The sequence below is a fragment of the Corvus hawaiiensis genome, chromosome Z, assembly GCF_020740725.1.
Source record: "Corvus hawaiiensis isolate bCorHaw1 chromosome Z, bCorHaw1.pri.cur, whole genome shotgun sequence".
Lineage (NCBI taxonomy): Eukaryota > Metazoa > Chordata > Aves > Passeriformes > Corvidae > Corvus > Corvus hawaiiensis.
Window position 1 is genome coordinate 3,504,465 of NC_063255.1, and position 24,962 is coordinate 3,529,426.

Genomic DNA, 24,962 nt, shown 5'->3' on the forward strand with positions numbered 1-24,962 from the left:
GTCCAGAATTTTCTCCAAGCTTGTAGATTTCTTTAGCTGTTAATCCATTTGCTTTGAGTACTTTTATTTTGGCTGACAAATCTCCTGATGTACTATTAATTAAAAAGTCTACAAAAATAATACACCGAGGTTATTACCATCAATTGAGTTTCAGGCATGGAGAGAATAGAGAGAGGGGGTGTTGGATTTTGTTTGTTGGTTTGTTTGTTTTGTCTTGTTTTGTTTTGTTTTGAATAAAAGAAAAACTGAAGTCAGGAGAAGTTAGTTACCTTCCAAGAACGCAGAAGGTTGATGCAAGAATCAGTGTGAATCCATATCAGAGTTTGCAGTGATGAGGCTTCTTTTGTTCTGGGGTCATCATTTAAATATGTGTATGTACAAACATAGGCTCAAGTTGCTCATTCTTTGTCCTCAAGCGTCTGTGAACAGTCCCACACCATCATCTTCATATCTCTGGATGGTTTTATGGTTATTTCATGTTAGAATGCAAAAGTGATAGCATAGACTGTACAAGTCTCTTTAATCATATTAGGCATCTTGAAAGTTTTTGAGAAAAATTGAATCTTATCCTTTTGCAGTATAACTTGCATATTGATGTTAATAATCCCCTAATGGCTACAGCAGGAACAGAAGTATGCCAAACCCAGTTCATATTTCAATAGATTGTGCCCAGAGTACAGAGGCCCATAGCTAAGAAAGGTACTCTTTTCACTCCTTAGAAACAAAATTTTGTTTGTGATTTTAATGCACAGTTGAGTTTTCAGTAGATGTGAAAAAGATACTTTTGATGTTGGAAAACTTATTGATCTTTTATTTCAAGTCCTTTACTTTAGTTTTGTCTTTAGACTGTAGCTGAATTCTTTTACCAAATAGCAAACAGAAATATATTCAAGACTGAGTGTATTTCAAGAATATTTAGAAGAATAACAGAAGATTCATAGCACTAATTACTATGAAGGTGTTATATAGATCTCAAGCATCATGGTATTTGCTCTTTCTCCCAAGCTGTGTATAAATGTCAGAGGGCCTTGCGAGGTTCATTTGACAAATAGTTGTGGTCGTTGCTAGAGGACCAGTAACTGTTCTTTTCTAGGACTTCTTTTTGTAACTGTTCTCTCATGGGAGATCACTGGTCTCACAGCAGAGCAGCTAAATACAATATATATATGTTCCTGAGCTGCCCCAGTGTGAAAGTCAGCAGTGCAGTGGATTCTTTTGGATGTGTGTGAATGGCAGTGGATTGCAGTGGGAACTAGTGGGAATAGCAGGTGGTTTTAAGCTATTCCTCCTACATTTGTATTGAAAGAGTTGAGGATTGCTTTTAACATAAAACCAACTGCTGGGTCATACCAAAAGATTCATCTGGCCCTGGATTTTGACTTCAAGAGCACCTACAAGGAGATAACTTGAGTTAACTGGGCAAAGAATGGGACAAGCATATATGGCAGTTCTCCTTTCTACTCTCCGATCTGCAGTGTCTAATCACTTCCAGGTTAGACACATAGAAGAGGGTCAGAGCACTTAGTGCTGCACAGACCAGCTTCATGCAAAACCAACCAATCCTAAATAAGTTGGAAAAGGGAAATGCTGGACTTTTTGAAGAGGCGTTAATAAACTCCTTCAAAGCAGAACACTGTTTTCCATAAACACAAGATGTTAATACTGTGATAATCCTGTAAAAAAAAAAGAACAATGAAGTTACTTGTGAGATAAGAGGAAAGAAACACATTTACTAACCACATTAACATAACACCTTACAGCATTCAGTAAGTTTTTGCATTTTGGAGGGACACAGAAAAGTTACAAGGGGAGAGGTGAGTTTTTTTCAATTCTTCCTCAAACCATTGTCTTAACAGCATGTATGAAAGTTATTTCCATTTATAAACTACTGCAAGACAGTGTGGTAGAAAGAATGCCAGAAACCCACCTAAATTGGACAAAGCTGTAAGTATGCACAGTATGCTCCAGAATCTTTAATAAATCTTTTCCACCTATACAGCCCAGGAATATGGAAAGTCCAATTTTTTCCATTCAAAACAAATCTCTGCTCATTTCATGATCCAATTTTACAATCTCTGACATTGGTGTTTGTGTCTACATTTTTATACAAAGCATATCAAGAAAAGGGGAATCACCACATGGTTCAGAAGATACTAAATGAGCAGTCTGTGATGCTCATCACTACTCTCCTTCAATTCAGAAACTAAACAAGTCACTCAGGCACCTGAGACCAAGATGCCTAATTCCGCACTAGGAGTGTCATTCCTGGAGCTGAGTGCCAGACTGCAAAATGCTGCAGTGTTCTGCATGGTAATATCCAGGTCTTCCTGTGAGTTAATTCCAGATTTTTCATTCTAAAACCAAAATACCTGAATTCTTATGCATTTGCTATGATTTTCTGCACAGCTTTTATATATTTCTGTGTACGCTAATCTTTGAGGAATACCATTTGCCAAATTTTTTCATAGAGATTTTCCACATACACATTTTCCACATATCATATAATTTGTCTCAGCTTTGCTCTCTCTAAGTTTTACAGATTGTTCAGATCTTACAAACAACTTTCTCTGGAAATAGGAAAATAACAAAATGAGAATACACAGAAAAACTATAATACATATAGCTGGGAAGTGCTCCCTTTAAACATGCCTACTGACCTAATCTTTCTGGTATCTCTCTCTTGACTTGGAAAGCTGGAAATAGACAAAGCATGAAAAACTCTGAAATAAAACAACTCCCTCATCTGATTTATCTAACTTTTTTTCTGTTTACTATTGTTCCTGTTCTCATGTGGAACTTTATTGAATTTTTTTTCTTTACTTTCTACTTCAATCTTAATGAGGATAGGATCAGTTTCATCTTATTTGCCTGCAAAATTTGAGGCAAACATCCATTCTGCTATAGGATTTCCCTAATCAGTTTGATGAGTCTAAGACTCCTCATCTCAGGTTTAACAGATACTTAATTTTACCCTTCTCACTGTCCAACCCTCCCATGTTTTGAGCAAGATTTAAATGTTACTCTCATTGCATTCATATTCTCTGATCTCTCTGCCCTGTCTCATCTATGTTCACCGGGGAGGAAACTGGCATGGACATTATGGAGGATGCCAAACTTACATTAAGTTTTCCAGTTTTATTTCTAAATCTAAAACTAAAATAATCGGGTAGTCAGGGTTCACAAGGTCTTGCAGACACAAGGGGGCTTGGGTGAGGATACGCCCCACATCAGCATAACACACAGAGATGCTTGTGGGGGTCCTGGAAAAGGCAGACCTACCATCCTGCCTTTGGCAAGGCTCTTCTTATTTAAATGAAGACATTCTTGGCGATACTGCATTGCTGGGCAGAAGTAGCCTCAAAGCCATACTTGAAGAACAGCTCAACTCAAAAGGCATGCATTTTCCAACTTAAAGTACACTTTGATATGCATTCTCCCTCTGAAATGCAATGTAGCAGGCACAATTGAACATACATAGCCTGGGGCCATTTCTAGAGATGCTGTAAGATCTCCTCCTGCAAGGGATGGTGAGATTTGTAAGCAGTCTGAATTCAGATCATTTACAAGGCAAAGTCAGTGAAAGATACTGGATTTCAATAGCAACATTACCTTTAAGTACCCCTAAAAACTTTTATTTCAGGGGATTAAAAATAAACCCTTATGCACATCAAAAACTTTTCCCCTTAGAAGCACAGAAAGTATAACACATATAAATGCAAGTTTATCATTACTACTTTATCAACTCTATGGTCAATTGAAGTATTTTAATTATTTACTGTATTTAAATTTTACAGTAGTTAAGTAATTTATAACATCAGTTTATATCTAATTCCTAACAAGAGTTATTCTCTCCACAAACACTGCTGGGATATTTCTAAATAAAATAGGTTACAGTCTTCAAGTCTTCACTAACCAGCTAAAACTACTACCTGGGAAAAAAACCCCAAACCAAAACAAACATACTTTCAAGCATGTACATCCAAATGTACAGGTAACAATAACCACATTTTACAGAAACACTCTTAACTTCTTGCTTTCTCTTCTATATTTATTTCAGTAAAAAGCAAGATTTCTGGAATTAACTCCCAATACCTCCAAATATATCTAACAAATCTAAATTCCAGTTCAATATTAATATTTATTTAAACAAAAGAGTGTGCTTCCCAATCTTAAAAGCTGTTGAATAACATACTAAAGGATTCAAAGGCCTGAAGTCAAGACTGTTTTAGCTACTTACTTCCATGGCGAGCAAACACTAAGAAACAGGTTAAGACATAAGACTAAGGTGCTCTGTGCTCAATAAGTTTGTAATCCTGCCCAGAGCTTCTGAGACACGGTTGCCCAAATGGTTTATACCTAGTACTAGAATTCTGAGTAAAATTACTATCCCTCCTAGAAAGACTTCTAACTGCAGCAAAGAAACATTTATACTAAGAATCTGTGTACAACTTCCTGTGCAAGTTTTTCTCTAAAAAGTTGCAGTTCATAAATATGTATATAGATAATATTTGGGCTGAGAAAACGAAAATAAAAGTCACCAAATAAGCTCACTATTTTTATCTGAATGAGGTTCACTCTGAAATATAGTTTTATACAATAAAGCAAAACAGGTAAGTCAAACTGTAATGGGAATTCTGTCAGAAATTCTAATTACAGACAGTCTGGAATTTCTAAAGATGAGCCAAAGCTTTTCCTGGTAGTAGACCAGTTTTGACTGGTATATATACACCAGTAGGCTTAGGCAATAAACTGTAGTTGTCTGGAACGGGGAATAAATAATTTGTTGGTCTGAGCAAGCAGCTGGTCTTTGCAAAGTCCATATATCTTTGCTTTACTTTGCTGGATTTAGAGCAAGGAGTTGAATCCATGTGAGGGCCCTAACCAGACAGTGATAAGCTGTCTTTCTTTTTAGCTTGATGAGTATTTATTCAGGTATACACAGTGGAGCAGGTCCAAGGAGGAGACTCCAGTCCTTAACACCAGAATAGTCCTCATCTCAGCCATCAGACAGCAACGTGAGCATTCCTGAGTCTGATTCAGGCAGGGTCTGATTTGAAGGCAGGTCTCCCAAATCCCCCGAGGATACCATAGCCATGAGGCAATTGGCTGTGATGTGTGTGTCTGTCTATTCAAAAGGTTATTTGGTTCTGATGCAGAAATGTGTAAAAAAAAAAAAAGTCTCTTCACAGTCTGTCCTTTCAATAGGATAGACTGTCCCAGCTCTCTGTAGGTACCACTGAGTTTGCAGAAAAGGTTGAGTAGAACCTGTCACAGTGCCTGTCCATGGAGGTAGGTGATGTGACTCAGGTACACCTGGCTGCATTTGAGCAGATCGTGCTTGGTGGCTTATCCATGCGAACATCGCATATAATGATTTGCTGCAGGAGCAGGAACTATGGAATATTAACAAAAAATGCTCTTCTCAGTCTTAGAAATAGCTGTTTTAATAAAGTAGACGTGCCCACCAAAGCGGCAACTGTTCACGCACGTACAGGATGAAGAGGAAGAAGGGCGAAATGTCTCCCCAGCTAGCATCCCTGCACGCCGCGGGCGCTCCCCCCGGTCGCCGACGCAGGATGGCGCCCTCGGTATGAGCAATTATCCCGGGGGGAGCAGGTTGGAGATCCATTTCCAGAATAAAGCGTTTCTCTCTGAATGCCCCTATTCCCAAGGAGCATCGATTTTATAGCTCCGGTTTTCAATGCAGTGATACATTCTGCTACTCCCCTAACTATTGTTACATTACTTTGCCCGGCGACGGTAAAAGGATCTCTCAACTAAGTGTTCACTGTGCTGTTTCAGAATGAATGGTGACAAAGGTAACTAGCTATTTAGGACGTTGTTCTTGTTCTGTTAGAACTGCAGTTAAAAGAAATTTCACATACTTCTATATAGAATGTAATTTAACTACAGCAGTGCTTCATATTCAAAGGTAATTGTGTAGCGTTTATTTGAAACGACGAGTAACAGCCGCAGCTCTGATTTCTCTATCTCACGGGCCACAAAGCCAGCCCTTGCTGACCATCAGAGTCCTGCTGGCTGTTTGACTTTGCAGGCGGATCCTGCTCTTTCGACGCTCGGAGAGGTCCCGGAGTAACTGTGCTCTTGGACCTTTCTCTCCAATTACTTCACAGTCCAGCCAGATATTATAGATTCACCAGAAGGTGCAATTACACCTACTACCTCCGGCTGGGGAGGAAAACCCGCACCCGCACCATTTGGGAAATATAGTTAGCAGAAGCTTGAAACCTTAGAACGTAGGTTCAGGAAGGATTTGTTTTTCCTCTTTTTTCGGCAATCGGAAATTGGCTTGGTGGTTAAGAGGGCAAGTGGGAGTTCCAACCCACTCCGTCCGTGTGACCGTCTCCCCGGCACCGCTGGCTTCCCGGAGCAGGGGCGCTCCGCAGGCCGCCAGCTGCCCGCTCCCGTGCGCACCTTCCAGCCCTGCCAGACGGAGACACGGTGCCGCGGCCCCCGCCCTGCTCCCCGCCGCAAATGAAACTGAAAGCGCTGTGCGGGCAGGGCCGGGACCCTCAACCCTGGCGCGGTGCTGGCCCGGCTGCCGCTGGCCGCGCGGGCTTCAGACACCGCCTCCCATCCGCTGGAAATGGTGTTGAAGAGGTTTCCTTTTATTAATGCCCGTAACGGGGCGCGGGACGGGCAGGGCGATGGCAGCGGGGCGATGGCAGCGGGGCGATGGCAGCGGGGCGATGGCAGCAGGGGGCGGCCCCAGCTCGCCGCCCACCGGCAGCGCCCGTACCCGGCGCCCCGCGGCTGGGCCGGGCTGCCCCGGCGGGCCGGCCCGCGCTGCCCTCAGGCGGCTCAGCGAGGGTCCCGCTCCCCCCCCCCGCCCCCGCCGGGCGCCGCTCCCCCGGCTGCGCCCCTGCCCCCCCGCCGCCACGTGACGGGCGCGCATGCGCGGCGGCCCGGGGCACATCTGCAGGCTGACGTCAGCGGGCCCCGCGCCGTCCCCCGGGCGAGGCTGCCAAGGCTCCCCTGCTGCCGCCGCCTCGCTCGGCTTGGCCCGGCGCCGGCAGCCAGAGGAGGAGGTCTGGGGCTACTTCAACCAAACTTTCCTGAGTCCTTCCTGCTCTGCCTGCCTTCCCTCTACTCCCCCTCTCTTTTCCCCCCTTTCTGTCTCCCGGCCCCCCTCCCTCCCCCCTCCCCCCCCCACTCAGATGATATTCACATGGTATTTTGCACAGAGGAGGCTGCTCAAGAGGAGGGCACCCACCCCCACCCCGATATAAGCCTGTTTTTCCCTCCTTCCTCCTCCCCCCCTCTTTTTTGTTGGAAAGACAAAATGTGCAGGGTGATAGCTTGGGTGAATTGATGGCATCCTTCCTCCTGCCAAGCCAACCCGTTTTCTAAAAACCCCTTTTAGGAAGGCTAGAGAATTTTATTCTGTTGGAGAATATAACCCTGATGGTTGCTTGCACAGAGGGGAAAAGCAGAGAGGAATACGGGAATCGTCCTGTGCAATCTCTATTGTTTGAAACTTACTTTATATCAGAAATTGAAGATGAAAACGGTAAGGAAGATTTCACACTATTCAATGAAACTTTTTGCTTTTTTTGTGTCCCGAATAATGGTGCGTGCAGGGCTTTGGGGAGCGGGGGGAGATTTATTTTGCATTAGGCGAGGTGCATTTGGAGTAATTTCAGAGAGAAACCTCTGAGGATGGGGGAAGGGGGTGCGAGGATTTTTCAGCCGATAAGAGAGGTGATTGATCAGGTACCATCTCGAATAGTGCACTTTTAAGAAGATTTTTTTTTTATATACTTTGAATACTAAGTCGTTGGTAGAAGCAGGAAAGGAAAAACAAAACCAAACCAAAACCAAACAACAGACGAAAACCAAAGCAGCCCCCAAACCCCAGCGACAGCCCAGAGCTATTCCGGATTGCTGCTGAGTTGAGGAAGCCCCACTCTCGGCCGTGCCGTGTCCGTCGGTGTCCGCTGCCGCGGTCAGACAAGTGCACACTTTGTGCCGGGGCTCGGAGGGTCGGCGCGGCCGCCGTCCCGCAGAGATGCTGGCGGGGATGTCGGGCTCTCGCTGGGCTCATCAGGAACATGGAAGCGTGTGGTTTTGATTTACTTCGAGCCGCTTGGGATTTGCCAGACTCTTAACCCCGCGGACTCGTGTTTGTCGGTGTATGTCTGTCTCCGCAGTGGCCTGGGGTTCAAAGGGACTTTGTTTGGTGGGAGGAGGTAAGTAGGCTCTCGCTCCCCGGCGATGTGTGTGCGGATTTTGTCTACGCTACTTTCTTTCATTGTTGTACAAGAAGAGAGAAGGGAGAGAGAGGGAAAGAGTCAGACTCTTGTTTTTATTTGGGCTGCCGGTGCAACGCGTTTGGGCCAAACGCCAAGTGTCTGGGTCACACGCGTTTTATCCAAATAGATTCAGCGCTGCTGTCTGGAAATGGGCTGCTGAAAGTTAACTTTAGGATCAGCTCCACCACAGCAACCAGACTCTTCCCTGCTGTCTCTCTAGGGACGACGGCTTTTTTTTTCTTCTGAATTTTTTTTGAGGGATGTGTGTCTGGTGACTTCCAGTTTGCTTCAGTACCAGTTTTTTTAACTGTGTGCAGACGTGTACAGATAATGTGCGTGTACGTGTTGAGCTGTGTGTGTTGCCATGTATTTTTCTAGCCTGTTGACTTTTGGGGGGGGTGAATGTTGCTTTTTCGGTAGATGCAGTGACAGCTGCCCCCTCGGCACGGCCGGCGGGGAGCCCTGGGGCTGGCGGGGGGCGGGGGGAGTGATTCATACGGCGGCAGCCCCGTCGTACGCCGGGGCCCGCACAACAGTAATTTTACTCCCCACGCCTCGGCTTCTGGTTAATTCCCGGGGAAGAGGGTTCGGTCCTTTCCCTTTGTACGTGTCCCCCTCCCGGCCACCCCCGGCCCCCTTCCTTTTCACCGAGCTCTTCCCGGCGCGGTCTGCGTGTCGCAGTTCTCGCCTGGGGAAGCTCCCGGGGGCACGGCTAATCCCCGGCTTTTGAAACCCTGCGACGCTTTTCACGGCCAGCCGCGATACCTGTAATTGAATTTGTGTGATTGATGCCCGTCCCCCGCCCCGTCCCCTCCCGCCGCCCTCCCCATTTCCTTAGCAACCACTCGTAGTGCCGGGCGGGCGCACGGCCGCCCCTGCCCGCGCCTCACCGCGGGCTCCCGCCGCCCGCACGGCCCGGCCGCGGAGGGCGGGAAGGCGGCGGGGGCCGAGCCGCGGGGGCGGGGGCGTGGAGGACAACCCCCTGCCCGCCCGCCGGAGCGGCGAGTCCCTTTCCCGGTCGTCGCTCTCCTCGACCCCGCCCCGAGGCGCAGCAGCGGTCTGGGCGCTGTGGTCCGGCGGTGCGGTGTCGTGTCTTCTCGGGCACCTCGGCCGCTAACGGGAGACCTTGGCGCTGCCGCCCCCGAAGCGCGCCGGAACCTGTCGGTTCTGCGGTGAACGCCCCTGGTGTGGCGGTTGTCTTGGGACACCAGTCTCGGATGCTACCCCGTCCTAAAACTTGAGCTACCTTCTGGTTAAGTGATGCGCCCAAGGCACCTTTGGTTAGATGGAGGCTCCCATGATGACTGCTCTGAGCAGTTTGGCTAGTCACCTCCTCGTAATCCACTTTATCACGGAATCATTTAGATTGAAGAGGACTTCTGAGGTCATTGAGTCCAATTTATGATCGAACACTACCCTGTCAATTAGACCGTGGCACCAAGTGCCACATCCAGTCTTTCCTTAAACGCCTCCAGGGATGGTGACACCACCACCGTCCTTAGCACCCCATTCCAATGTCTAATCACCCTTCTGTGAAGAAATTCTTCCTCGTGTCCAGCCTAAACTACCCCGTGCATTTTGAGGCTGTGATCTCTCCTGTCGCTGGTTGCATGGGAGAAGAGACCAACCCCCACCCCGTCACACTTTCAGGCGGTTGTAGAGAGCAGTAAAGTCATCCCTGAGCCGCCTTTTCTCCAAGCTAAACACCCCCAGCTCCCTCAGCCACCTCTCGTAAGACTAGTGCTCCAAAAACTATGGCCTTTTTTTTCTCCTCACTGAGTGTCACTGGGTAGGAACTTCATGACACCAGTGACAGGACTGCCACAGTTATCATCAGTGCCTTCACAGAAATGCCAGTGCTATGCAGCTGCTTTGTCATTGACATCAGCAAGCATCTTGTACTATTCCTTTCCTATTTGGCAGAGCTCTTAGAGTTAGACGGGGTCTGTGGTTGTAGGTGGTGATTGAGGACACTGGTAAACCTACGAATGTGTAGTTCCCCACATGACACACTAGAAGTTTCTCACTGTAAGCTTATTTGTTGACCAAATTTTGCATCTTAACAACAGTCTACAGTAAAATGCTGAATATAGGCTGCCAAGGAAGGTGGAAATAAATAAAAAAAAAAGGTATAGACTCCAGACTTTGAGGTTCCTACCAAATATCATACTGAAAGTATTTTATCTTGAAGTTACCTGAGTGCTTTGTCATTCACATCCATTACCACTCTTCAACTGGGAACATTAATATAGCTTCATATGATCAGGTTGTATCCATGGTCAAGCTGGCAATAAATATTTTTGAAGAAGAGGTAAAAAATTCTGCTGAAACTTCTGCTGAAGCTTAATATGAAAGGAGATTGGTATTATACGAAGCTTGAAATGAGGGAGACCACTTCAGGGACCCCTCCAAGGACACTAGACAATGAGTGACTGTTTGACAGTATTGACCAGCATGTGGTTATGGTCCATCATGTGGGCCATTGGTGGGTAAATAATAAATAATGGTACTAAATAATGGGTGCTGTTAATTTATGTCCAGTATTCTGAGCTATCTAGCTCCTTAGGTACTGCCGTTTCAGGAGATCTTAATGCTAGGATAAGTTATTATCAACCTAACAGGCTGAACATGAGCTCCCTGTTAGGATATTTTGGCTAAGTAGAAGCTGTAAGGCAGTTATTACCTCTATATATGGCAGTAATGAGCCATGACTGGACTACAGTGTCCAGTTCTGGTGTCTGCGGATGAAAAGGGATGCTGGTGATTTGGAAACGGTTCAGAGAAAAACTGCTGAAATATTTGGCCATCTGGAAACTGGATTATACCGAATGAGATAAACTAAATAGGTTGAGCTGCTTATCGGGAAGTGTCCAGAGGTGCTTGTATCAGATTGTAACTATGCATACAAGGAAAAGAAACCAGCTCATTAGCAAACAGGGATAAAGCAAGATGCAGTGACAAGAATTTGAAACTATACATTCTCAGATTAGAAATAAGGTGCGTTACTTATTGTACTAACCTAGCTGAAAGAGTATGGGGTAATTATGTATCTTCAAAACTTGCAAAATTCTAGGAACTGTAACTAAATATTAGCTAGGAAATAAAGGTTCTACATAGCAATGCAAACAGCTTTTTTATTGGTGTGCTTTGAGGCCTTGCCCCATGTGAATGGCATCACAAAGTCTTTATGCTTCACCAGGAAAACAGTACTACTAAGCACAAAGCATGTTTGCAAAATATCTTTTAGTCTCTTTATAAACCTGATTAAATCCTGGGTGCTGTCTTGAAAGATATTTGAAAGATAAGATTAACCTCATTTGCAGATTAACAATTAGATAGGTTTCAAATTAGCTACGTTACCTAAATATTAATTGTAATGTTGGTAAATGGTATTTGGGTGATGTGATTTTTTCTTGATATTTTAGGTTACAGCTCTTTATAAAACCTTCACAAATAATCCACTAGCTGCAGCTGTATTACCTGTCTGAATGAGTGTTTTAAATCATTCCAAGAATTTTAGAAAGACAAATTTATCTGGTGCATATGTAAGTGACTCTGTATGCTTGTGGAAATTGGATTTTAAACAAGCTCCCCTTCTTAGGTGTTCTGTTTCTCCATTGTCTGCTTCAGCAGAGTTTGTGCACAGGTGTGCTGCGAGTGTGTAAGTGGACTGATGAGTACCAGCTGACACAACACATAGTTTGGTGTCCCATGACAGTGGACTGTTAGTTGACTGGATGGATCTTCCATTTAATCCCTGGCTGCAGCTAGAGCTGCTTTTTACTATTGTTGCAATAGTATTTTAAATGAAAAAAAAAATGACAACAAATATTTGAAATATTAGAATGTGTATGATGAATAGCTTTAGATACTGAAATCTGTTCTTTAGTATTCTAACATGCAGCATTCCCATTTAAATGAATGGGAATTCTGCCTGCATAAGCAGAACTCTAGCCCAAGCAATAACAAAATACATGCTTCAGAAAGATCAGATAACTGTACTCTGGATTCTTTCCCAGGTTCTTCCTTTATCTACCAGTATTTTGAGACCTGTTATTAACAGTTGAAATCAATGAGTGCATACCATTGATTATAGGTGGAACAAGTCTGAACATGGTATTTGAGCTACAAGAAACACTAAATAGGTGTAAGAATTCATAAAAATAACATGAACCCGATAAGTGTGTCATAACTGTATGGATCTGCTTTTCAAGGTTAATGGTAACCCTTTTTCTATTTTTTTTCTTTTTGTAAGCTCGTGATCTTGGATGTGACCATAAAATTGATACTGAATATTATTTCGAAATGTTGCCCTGTGTAGTTCACTATCATGGCTTAGTATTTTCCAGCATAGATCTGTTTTAATAGAAAGAATTTGCCTTGACTCATATTCTTCTGTTTTTCAGGAAAAGAAATGGAGCAAGTTCAGTAACTATCCAATCTAACATCTGTCTCATATCTTAAGGAATCTTACAAATACTTGTTTTGAATTGAGAAAATGACTGCAGCTATAGAAGAAAGTACCTGTCCAAAAAGTGGAACATCCTATAGTTAATTCGGAAGTAGTATAAAATAAATAAACCTGTTATGGTGCGATTCTGGAGTGAAGTTAACTCTATAGCACACAGGTAGCTCTCCAAGGAGAAAGAAAAAAGAACTTTCTGCTTTTTCTAAATTATGGAAATTTTTTGGAAGACGTGGACATGGATTTTGAGCCTAGTCATGGTTTCATCGGAATTTCACAGTAACAACCAGCTCTCATACAGTTCTCAAGGTAGGGATTTGATCTCTGTAGCTGGCAAGAAGCATGTGTTTTTGCATTTGTATTTGTGTAATATTTTCTAAACCACGTTTATATAATTCATAAACTCATATGGGCTCTGCTCTTAGTTTTATCATGATTAATTGTCATGCAGATTAAATTTCCTTGTTCTAATATCTCTCGGTCTAATTTTAACTGTAGGAAAGCCTTGCAAATTAAATCTTGTAAAATGTACTTAATAATGCTTGAGAGGCTTGCTATGATAAAATTAACATGCTTTTAGACTAGGGAGTAAGAACCTAATCTTGTTTTTACAGTATAATCCTTTTCATTACTACTGTTTGTATTCTTGCAAGTGGATTTTATAGCTTTTGTCTTTGAATGGTATCACTGGGAAAAATATGCCCTTCTTAAGTTAGCCCCAAATATTTACATATTTTTTGGTAAATAGGAAAAGATATGTATTAAAATTTTTTCATATTTCCAGTGATAAGCAAATTAATAGGAAACCAAACACATTTCATTGACTTACAAAGAAAGAAAATAATGTTTTATTTTATGTAGTAAAATGCTGCATTGTGTGTTTAACTGAAAATGACTTTTACTCACGAGAGTGATGAAATTTACCCAAAAATGGTCTATGTTTATGCTACTACTTGTTGTTTCCTGTTATATTTTCTTTTCTTCTATGCCCACTCCCTGGACTGTCTTACCTTGTGATTGATTACAAAGAGGAATTCCTGTCTTACCTTGAACACTACCAACTAACAATCCCAATAAGGGTTGATCAAAATGGAGCCTTCCTCAGCTTTACTGTGAAAAATCCTAAACCCTCAAGAAGGAGGAGGAGCACAGACCCTTATGACCAAGAACTGGCAGCATCTAAATTATTTTTTAAACTTTCTGCCTATGGCAAGCACTTTCATTTAAACCTGACTCTCAACACAGATTTGGTGTCCAGACATTTTACAGTAGAGTACTGGGGGAAAGATGGACCACAATGGAAGCATGATTTCTTAGACCACTGTCATTACACAGGATATTTGCAAGACCAACACAGTACAACTAAAGTGGCCTTAAGCAACTGCAATGGTCTGGTAAGTCCATATTAAATGTTATAGTATAACAGTGTGCTTGTCCCTTTTAAATTACAGAAGAAGAATTAAATTGGCATATCTTTCAGGTTTTTTGAGTCCCTGTGGGAAGCAAGTAGACAGGAAGGTGCAGAAAACCCCTAAAACCTGATCTAGGTTGTGGGCAAAAGTAGTTGTTTGTTTTTCAAGCTTAATATAAGTAGTAAGACTCAATTCTGTAGTCTTCTAGCTGGCAACCTCTTTAGTGTTTACAGTGTCTACACTAGGGCTGCAAGATTAGGTCTGTGCTGAGATCTTTAGAGTTGTAAGAACCTTCCAGGCTCAAGGGGCAGGAAGGAGGAAACAGTGGATCCTCCAGGATGCTGCGTCTCTACAGAGAGATGTTGATTGCACTGAACACCTGCTTGTCTTTGAGTATTTGGGTTTAGAAATTGAGTAAATAAAACAAGAGGAATTGCTTGGTGTAGACATCATCATTGCTATAGATTCAAAACATGAAAAGTCTTTAGCAGGTACCAGTATCAGAAAGTAATTATATAACTTTTTTACCAGAAAGATTTTGTTTCTAAATTGTAAACCTTTGCTTTTAGAAGGAAGATTGGAAGTTCTTACCTCATTTAGTCTCATCTCTTCTCTTACTGGTGATCTTTTGATGACATGACAGTAGTACCTTCATGGGAGAAAGAAATTAGAAAACGAATGCAAAGAATTAAAAAAGCAAGAGTATTGAGTAACAAAATACTAAAATAGAAAGGCACTAAATCAAGAGCCAGTGTTTTCTCTAGTAAAAATATACATGTATATTATGGTTACTCATTCTGGTTTTTATTATGGTAGAATGCTGGTCGATATTCTTATTAGGAATAGGCAGATCTAACTAATTGCTAAGTAAAAAAAAAGATTACTCAGATTTGCTAAACTATTTCCATTTATCCTTGGAAGTGCTATTGAATAATGCCTCTTGGCATGTTATTTTCAAAAAAAAGCCAGCTGTTTCAGATCTAGATAGGTTGCATTACACCCATCTACTTGTGATATCGCTGATACAGTCTAGTTTAACATTTCAGAGGATTCTTGAGGAAAAATATTTAATGGGGATTTCAAGCGTTAAGTGAACACTTTTAAAGAAATGGACTTAAAACGATGTTCCATTGAGTGTGGTATCACAGTTTGTTCATGTAGACTTATAGTAGATAGGTCTGAATTTAGTACAATTTTCACTTTGATTGCAGTTTCCATGTAATAGCTTTTTTTTTTCCCCTCTGTCACAGTTATTCAAGCTTCAACGTTAGTACACTCCATCTTTGCCTTTGAGTTCTTTTCAGCTAAAAATATGATGGAGACCAAGTCCCTTCTTTCAGGACTCATTTCTTTAAAAGAGGCTGCATGCCTCTTTATTTCCAGAATTTCTGCTAATTGGTGCACAGACTAGTTGGTCCCCTTGGAGCCTGCAGTAAGTGCCATGGTGATCCCATTTCAGTTCCTCTTTGACCTTGGCTAAGGCAGTGAGCCAAGAACTCCTGCCCTTGCCCTAGCTGACTCTCGTTTTCCTTTCATGTTAGGAAAATAAAAGTGGGATGAAACAGAAAAAAGCCCATATTTTCCTGTTGTCTTTGCTCATCTGTTGCTCCTCATGGCACTTATTTTCTTCAAAAGCGCGTGGAAGATGTCATGAGGAAGCAGAATCTTTTTTTTTGCTTTGGTTTGCCCAACACCCTGAGGTGACATTTAGCACTCCCATTGCTGCAGGTTTTCCCTTTGCCCTCAGGCTGTCCATTTTGCTGGAGTGAAGGTGCCTGTGGTTCTAGGTGTCGGTATGTTAACTTTGTGTTTGTAAGTTAACTTCAGTGTAGAGTGTTTCCCAGTTAAATTGTCATCTTCAGTGACTGTGGTTGTTGTCAGTTCTTTTGTCTGTCTTTCTGGTATTAAGGCAGCCTTAATTCAAATTCAGTCTTTAGGCACACAAGTTCAGATAAAGCCATCACAATGTTATTTTTGAATGATGTTTCCTAGTAATGAATGTTTTGTTACACAGCCGCTGGTTAGAACATGTTTAATAAAGCCATTGGCAGTGAATATTGAAGACAATATTACTTGTTTAAACTTAGCAATAGTTCAGAATGCTTTATATTTAAGGCATTCATTGTATTTTCCAGTTTGATTGCTGGTCTGTAAGTGACTGCCAATCATATTCTAATAGCCCTTGATTGACATCTGTATCAAAGCCAGTCATTGGAAGTTTAACTCTAAAGCAGGTAATAAGTAATCTTTAACAGTGAATGTTGCTCACAAACAAAATGTATGCGTTACATTTACTCCAGTTGTCCTGTTACATTTCACTGTTGACAAATAGGTCAAATTTCTTCCCCTTATTGAATGTCTTGAATTACTCTGTTTAGTTAGTTAGTTCAGAGTGGTTATGTGAGAGCATGATTTAAATAACATACGTTGCATGACTTTGAAGAACACTTATATTTAAGATAAGTGTAAGGAGGGCTTTCTCTCAGTTTCATTATAATAAAAGTGACAAGCAGTCAGTTCATTTTCCTCTCACTGTTTCTTGTTTCAGCCTCTCCCTCTATATTTCTCATTACCAAGTGTCCTAGAATTACAGGCTGCTGCTTACTGAAGTTTCACTCCAGCAGTTTCCATCTGCTGGGCCCTGATTATGCTATAAATTGTCTGAAGTTGTGAGGAAAGCTCTATAATCCAGTGAGCATTCATGTGAGGAAATTGAAGGTCTTGTCTGCAGGCTTGCTAGCTTCCAAGCTCATATGTGCTGTAGTGGATGCTGCGCTTGTGGATGGATTGCAGGTTTGGCTGTATCATGAAAGAGCCTGCAATGAGCAGCACTTTAGGACCTTTAGGCAACCAGACTGAGGCATTCTCTAAGCTGAGTGTTTCATACTGAAGGAAAGAAGAAAAGAAATGGTGGTAGACTGGCTGAAGAGAGAACTTCACCTCTGGGGAATGGAGTTTGACTGACTCTGAAAGGAGCAAACCTCAAAGAAGTTTTGGAGTCTTCGGTAATGGAATCAAGCAAACCCCAAACTTTTCGCATTCTCATTCACCTTTGTCTTCTGCCAGGTGTCAAAGCTCTTAACTGAGTGCTCAAACAAGTTTTGCATGGTAGCAGATTTTGTAATTTTGGGCTGAAAAGGTCAGTAGTAGGAACTATTTTGAGGCTACTGTGGTCCCAAGTAAATGGTTAATGTAAAAGACACAGTATTTCCATATATGTGAAGTTTATGCCTTGCATGATGTTTGTGCTGGACAGTTACCTCCATCCAGAAATGATAAAGAAAGCACAGGTAGGTGGCTGTGGCTTAAAAGCATGAGCTTACTTGTTTAATGGGCAGTTGGAATTTCTGGAAGACTTAATGTTTGCTTCATGTATTTCTAAATACATGTATTTATAAATTACTAATAATTTTCCTAGGAGTTAGCTCGTTTGAAGGCTGAATTTACTCTAAAGAATACATCTAGTTTTATAGATTATCATGTGCATGTACTATGGTATTTTTGACTGTATGTGAAATAATTCTATATCAGTGTCTTTAGGGCTATCTTTGATACTTGTATGTTTTTGCAGTATAACATTATTCAGAAAGTTATATACAAGCTCTCCCTATCCTAGTTTTAAGATGCATTGTTAGATTCCATGATGTGCTGTCTCAGGCCAGATCACTATTTTTTTCATCTTTGAGAGCGCAGTAAGTTAATGGAATCTTTTTTTCTCAGACATAAAATCACAGTGTATAGCCAAGTGTTGACATACTGAACAACACTGACACATTTTCAGAAGTTCCCGTTATTACTACTTTATATTAAAAATGGACAAAGTATAAAGCCTAAAAAGATTCAAGACGTGGAAAAATTGTGAAACAGTAGTACTGTGTGGAAAAGGCATGCGCTTGTCCCCCATAATTCTGTTTCCTTTTGCAACTGATGGATGTGCCCCATCTGAAGGAGGTTAAGGCACTGGCTGGACGGCCTGACAGAAAAAGATTCTTTTTCACAAATTCAGGGAAACTCCACGTGGATTCACAGATTTGTCTGAGCATGTCAAACTGCTGGAACCAGACGTTGTATATGTTAGCATGAGTTGGCAGTCTGTAGTGGGATTGGATAACACAGGACCTCAAACAATCTGTTTTAGATAATAATCTTGGGAATGTTCCTTGTAGTAACGTACTTGGTGCATTCAGCTTGTTTCTTATATTCATGGTATTTTGTCAAAACCTTTTCTGGTCATTCTTATGTCTTAATGATATTTTTGATGCTTTGGAACAGAAGTTTAATTTATGAACTGCTAAAATACAATAACGACACTTAAAAAGAAAATGAAAATTAATTCATTTTAGTGCTTTAAATGGGCATTATTTCAAACTCCTTTTTCAACTGAAGTCTTGTTTTCCTTAAATAGTGGATTATAAGTCAAAGCTGCTATTTAGAATGTTGGTTTGCATATAATAGTATACTTCCCACTATGTATTAATCAGGCATTGCTGAATACATAAACAATGGAAGTATCTCTAGCCACATGAATTTTTGAAACTCAGATTATATGCTGGCTGTCACCAAGGTACTTTTTAGTCGCAGAACTTAGAGTGCTTCTTAAAAAGCTGTGATTTCACTGTTGAATCACTGTGATTCAACAAGATCACTTGCATCAATTTAGCACTGGAAGAGCAGTTTTGTTTGCAAGCAAAAATACTGTTAGGCTTAAAATGGTATACCTATGCCAGACTTATGGGAAGTGCATATGCTGGGTCAGTGTGTTTCCGTGCTGATGGAATCACTTGTTTGACTGCAGTGACTGACTACATATATGTTTTCACTGCCTGCTGGTAGATCTATGTTAAAATTTATTTGCAGTTCCTTAACTAAATGTTATTAAAATATCTCTTCTCAAACACCACAGTGTTTGGGCAAATGAGATCAGATATCAGCTAGGCATTGGAAAAAGTTGTGATACTCTCCCTACCATTTTAACTGCTGGTACCCGAAGGAACTGTGACCATTGTTTGCAGACATTTTTTAGTTATTTGAAAGAGCAAATATGCAATTTGTATAGAGAATTAGTGCTGCAATTAAGTATTTGTGCTATCTGAATTGACTTAGTTCCTCTGAGGTAATCTTGCCACTTACAACTACCAATTTCAGTACCTGATATAATTATCTTATTCATGCTTAGACTTGTAAACATGGCTGGACTTGAGTACAGATAGGAAGGATGTATGCTCTGGAGGAATTTAAATTAGGACCCACTCAGTCTGAGAGACAATGCCACAGATTGGATGGTACCTCTGTTTCCTCAGGCTTGGCATGAGGCAGACAGCCTGATGGGGTTGGCCAGAACCACTCTGCAGGACTCTGTTCCTGTGGGAACATAATAGCAGAGCTTACAATGGCTCAGGATTCACTTGAACCCAGATGTCTGACATCCACACTGGATGCAGTCCAAACTGTCAAGGTTCTTTCTGCGCATCTGGCAAGTCCAGTTACAATTTGGTTTATATTTTCAATACTATTTAAGCTGCAGTATACCAGTAAATGATTTATTTTCTAGTAAAACCTTAGACTTCAAGTAACAAGAAGGCATTGTGAGAGGAATTTGATACTGGCATCTTCCAGGTGAATTTAGACCCTGATGTTACATTCTGAGTTAATAATTGAGTTAGTAATGAAAAATACCCCTCAAGTATTTTTGCATTCACAAATGAGTAATTGAAAGCTGTTCATACATATACTTTTCACAATTTATTATACAGTTCTGTTTGGAAAATACTGTTGTTTCTGACATATTGCATAGGATTTTTTATTTTATAAGTTTTATGTTGTTGTTTCAGAAGTGAAGAACGGTAGGCATTTTATGTACAAAACGGTAGCAGGATGAGAGCTTTGACCAAGAGTACAAAGGCAAGCTCTGATCTTTGAAGACAGCTTTATGATACTTAGAGCAGCTATGGAGCAAGTAGTCTTATGGCTGATCATAGAGGTTTTAAAAAAAGATTCATGCGTAGTACTTGTTTTACAGATCAGAGGTGTGGTAGAAATTTGAGATTCACCAAGTCAGGATATGAATGTAGAAGTTCCTGCTCCCAGGCCCCTGTCTGATGAATAGCTCTTCCCTGTGTAGAAAGTTTATACATTCAGAATTTTCTACATAAGGGTGTATCAGAATTTTTTGTTTAGCAAATATGGGTGCAGAAATCTGTTGGGGCTTATTCCCCACTATTTCTATATATCTGAAAGGATCCAAAACCTGAATTTTTTGCTAAAGTTCAGTTTTAATTGCTGAAGGTTCAGGAAATTGCATAGTTGGCCTGAAATCTCCCCTTTCTTCCATAAACCACTTCCTGTTTGGAAGAAGCTGAGTTCACAAATGTGAAAGTTATGAGAATAGAATATCTACTATTCTGCACTGCAGTATGAGGAAAAGAAAATGTTCATTTGTTATGGAGAATGAGGTGTAGTATACAGTCTGCAATAACTCTTACTTGCTAGATTTGTGGCAAGACTTTTTGTGGACTGAATGCTTTGTAGACAGTGTAACCTAAGTTAATATAAATAATTTGATTTCTATTAACTAGCTCAGTTTTGGGATTGTGTCTGGATGTAAAATAATAAATAGTTTCTTTGAATATGTGTCCTAAAATTAATCCTTCATGGTGTTTGTCTTTGAAGTGTTTGGCTTTAAGCATATAGCAATGTGGCATCACAGAGCGATATTGGATGGATATTGCCATAATGGCTTGGTGTAATTTTTAATGGGAATCATTGTAGTTTTGGAACATATCTGTGAAGACACTATTTGTAATATTCTGAGAATATCTCTTGCTTTTTTAACTGCATCCACCAAAAAAAAAGGTGAAAGTACTCCAAAAATAGGACTATAATAATTTTATTTTTTCTCACTGTGTTGTTTGTAGGCTTCCACTCCTGCTCATACTAAAATCAGCAGAGGAGAGCTGGCTCATGCACTGTTTTATGTGTTGGCTTCTAGCTGTGGATTTCTTCACAGAGAATGTTTTTCAAAGTTAAGTTTTGTGGTAGTAGTTTCATGTTGTCTTTTGTAAGCTTTTGTTTTCTTATCTGCTTCTTTAAGCATGGAGTCATTGCTACAGAAGATGAGGAGTATTTTATTGAGCCTTTAAGGAATATAACAGAAGATTCTAGTGACTATAGTTACGAGAATGGTCATCCTCATGTTATATACAAAAAATCTACCATGCACCAGCAACACCTCTATGATCACAGTCACTGTGGAGTCTCAGGTAAAGAAGAATGAGTGCCATTCCTTTTAAAAAATGATAACCTAAGATGTATTTTAAGATCTTGCTTGTTTCATATTTAAGACGCAGTGGAGAATATAGCAATGAGAATCCTCCTTGTGGGTGTTCTAATATTTTGTTGAAAAGTAGTTTTGCTTTTTTTTTTTTTTCCAGCTTCAGATTGAGAATATAGTGTATTTCAAAAACTAAGACATCGGGAATAAGTCTTGTTTTATGCCTGTGTTGTGTACAGTGGTGGAAGTGAGCACAGGCTTCCTCAAAATGTGTATAAATGTACTTCATTCCTCAACAGGAAAACATGATTGAGTGACTACATATTACAGCTCAATGTTTAATATGTGCTTCATCTCATTTGAAGAAACTTGATATGCAATAAATATGTCAGCATTATGGTTATCAATGTGTTTGGAACTGAGTCCACATCTTTCTTGTTTACAGAGGTTTATGGTGATTTGGTACTGGTTTTTGGTCTAGTTGGTTGATATTATTCTGTTATAGTCAAATATGTGATTTACATGTGCCTTATGGGAAGGATTATATAGCTTTGATGGAGAGATATTTTCTTTGTAAAGTAGTTTTAACTTCTACAGATATACTTTTCAAGTACTCTGACATGGCCCTTGATTAACTTTAAAACTAATTTCCTGAAGACAGCATGGAGTAAATCTGACAAGTTCTTTTAGAGCACAAAAGTAATTTTTTTTTTAACATACTTAGAAAAATGTTCTAACCTTGTCAATTGTTTATATTTCAGTAGTAGCTTATTCTTAAAAGTTCAGTCCAGACAGTTGTATTCCATGAAATTCAGTGCATGGAGCAGACAATAACTAATCTTAAAATAAAAAAAAATCACTCCTTTTTGATGTAATTTATTTTAGCTTCTTTTGGACTTTATAATGTTTAGTGGTACCAGCTGTCTAAGCCTACAGTACAGAGTGTCTACAAGATCCTATTCTTGGGAGACAGTTTTTTTTCTTGAGTGTTTCAGTTAATTGTGTTTATGGAATGTCAGACTTCATGTATGTAACTTCTGTTTTGAGAGCATTAATCAATACACATTCTTCTAATATTGCTAAACAAGTCTCTTAGCTGTTACTGCCTGCTAACTGATTGTAAAATAAGGTGGTAGTATATATTCATTTTGCAGGGACAGCTGTCACTTAAGCCCCTTGAAATAAGTGGAAGGTTTTGAAATGTAGGAACATGCAATTTTTACCATTATTATATCCCTACAAAAAGAAAGGATATTGGCTTCTGTTGGATCTTGTCCTCTAGAGTAATGCTTAGAAGTCATTCTCCTCCAAGCTATGAAGCAGAGGGAGCTAGTTTTGTCAGGTTGTGTTCAGTTATTCTGGTGGTATCTGTCACATGGATCACAGGTTGATTAGAGCTATACATCTTGCATGCATTTTTTGTAAAATGTGGTGTAATATTTAGCATTTATTAATTTGGATAATTGGTGATACCTTTGTTCTTGGAAGCTCCTGTGCACTCCCTGAGCTTTTATATCCCAGAATCCTTAATTACTGAAGTACTAAAGCACTGCTTTTTACAAGCCTGAGATTATGACGATGCTCATTCATCTCAGTTTCTCCTTTTCATGTTGTTCTGTATACTATTTGCACTTCATGAAAATGTCTAAAAAAATTTGTTCTCTGCCAAGACTGCAAGGTCTTGCTTTTCCAGATGACATTCTATTTTACCCTCATGGGTACCAAAGCCTTTTAAACTCATTTTCTGAGCACTGTTGCAGCTTTATCTTAAAGGGAAATGGCATACAAAGCATCCCGAAATACCTAAAAAAATATAATAGCTAAAAAGTAAAGTCAAATATTAATTTTCAGTTTTGCAGCTTTCACACTCAAGGATTAAAGCCAGGTATTCAGTGATCTTTAGGGAATTTGACTGGTTTGGGAAGTTTCGAACAGTCCAATTTTGTGTTTTAAAATGCAGTCATGACAAAGCTGTAACTACCTTTTGGCAGTGTATGATTTATTTTGTCTGGAGACCGATTTTAACTTTACCTTCAGAACAGTTTTCCTAGTATTATATTCAGGGAGGAATCTGCTTGAGTGACTGTGTGAGTTATTTGTCAGGTTTCCCCTACTGTAACCTAGTTTGTTCTGTACCTGTCTCCATCAGGGAAATGGTCAGGATTTTGAAGTGTTGATAGAGACAAAGGGAGTGTAGTTTCTGATCTTTCTCAGACAATAATAGAATAGAAAGTGGAATACAAAATTTGGTGAAAGCATGATCAGAATTGACTGGGATGAATAAGTGATGGACTGCTTCATAATAGATGGTGGAATTATGATAGCTAATACAAAAGGAGAATTGGAGAGGCAAGGAGATTCAGATAAGAGCATAGGATAGATTTTCACAATTTAAATTGTATTTTAAGCATTTAAACATAAAAATGTTCCAAAAATAAAACATTGAAATTGTGTGTCATGTATGTATTGTCACCAATTAATTATGTTTCAATAAATACAGCTGAAATCCCTAAGGCCTTGGTAAGAAATTTTCCACTGCCAAATTCCAATTACTTCAGTGGGGTTTGAGACCACTGGATTATCTTGCAAAATGCTGTATTTGGATAAGAAACAACGAAAATTGACATATGGAAACTGCAGAGTGGCAAATTATTTCTGGATAGCTCTACTATATTTTGATATAAATAGTGATTTCACTTGTGTCAGACTTTACAGTTGGTGTATTATAAAATGAAATAAAAGCTTGCTAGATGCATGAAATAATGGTGCTAAAATATTTAGAAAAAAGCAGCATAATGTTTCTCTTCAAAATATTGTCATAGTTGCATCTAACATAAGTTTGCTATTTCATTTTGAGATGTTTTTCTATTTGTGCCTCTTTCTCTCCACCTTGACCACCACCCAATATCTTAGATAACTGACGTAGGAAACCTTGTGAACTGTAGTTGTGAACTCCATGTTTACATGGGTTTGGATTTCTTTGCAGTTGCAGTGTAAAACCTAATTTAATACTATTGCCATAATTATTTTGGGGTTAATTATAGTGTTTTTCCTGATTTTTTTGGGTGTTTTTTTTGGTTGGGTTTTTTTTTTGGTTTGGTTTGGTTGGTTTTCTTTTTTTTTTCTTTATTTTTTCTTTCCATTTTTTCCCTTTTCTACTTCCTTATAACTATGTTCAATGTTAATTGAGTTTAATTTTCTTTTTTTTAACCTATGAATATGGCGAAAGAATGATGTAAGTTGCCACATAAGTATTTCTGTTAAATAAATTGCAGATCTTTATTTATTGATATATTTCAGCATTTTAAATAATTTAGCCAGCATTATTTAGTGCTTTTTAGAGAAAAACAGCATAAGCATTGATAGATCCTGGAGCGCAAGGACTATTTCCAGCTTTCTCATTGCTTTGAGATCAGCTGGAGCCTAAGCTTCTTATCTGATAAGAAAATGAGAAATGGTTGTTCTTTTGAAGTCTCCTGAAACCTTTGTTTAAAAGATAGTATTAAGATGATTCCAGAATAATCTTTTTTGTCCTCTGTAAG

General features: G+C 40.1%; 1 protein-coding gene across 6 annotated transcripts in view; it reads left to right on the forward strand.

Moving 5' to 3' along the window:
• The first annotated feature begins 6,975 nt into the window (after positions 1 to 6,975).
• The window catches only part of ADAMTS6 (ADAM metallopeptidase with thrombospondin type 1 motif 6), a 148,959-nt gene continuing 130,972 nt past the window's right edge, over positions 6,976 to 24,962 (forward strand). For 2 of the 6 annotated variants that reach the window (XM_048291773.1, XM_048291776.1), the window contains exons 1-4: positions 7,191 to 7,531; positions 12,680 to 13,047; positions 13,768 to 14,132; positions 21,241 to 21,409. In XM_048291773.1, coding sequence (XP_048147730.1) covers positions 12,951 to 13,047; positions 13,768 to 14,132; positions 21,241 to 21,409 — 631 coding nt within the window. In that variant the 5' untranslated portion in view covers positions 7,191 to 7,531; positions 12,680 to 12,950. Of the gene's footprint in view, positions 7,050 to 7,186; positions 7,532 to 8,076; positions 8,211 to 12,679; positions 13,048 to 13,767; positions 14,133 to 21,240; positions 21,410 to 24,962 lie in introns of those variants that run through there. The other 4 variants (XM_048291774.1, XM_048291779.1, XM_048291778.1 and 1 more) reach the window with 4 other exon arrangements.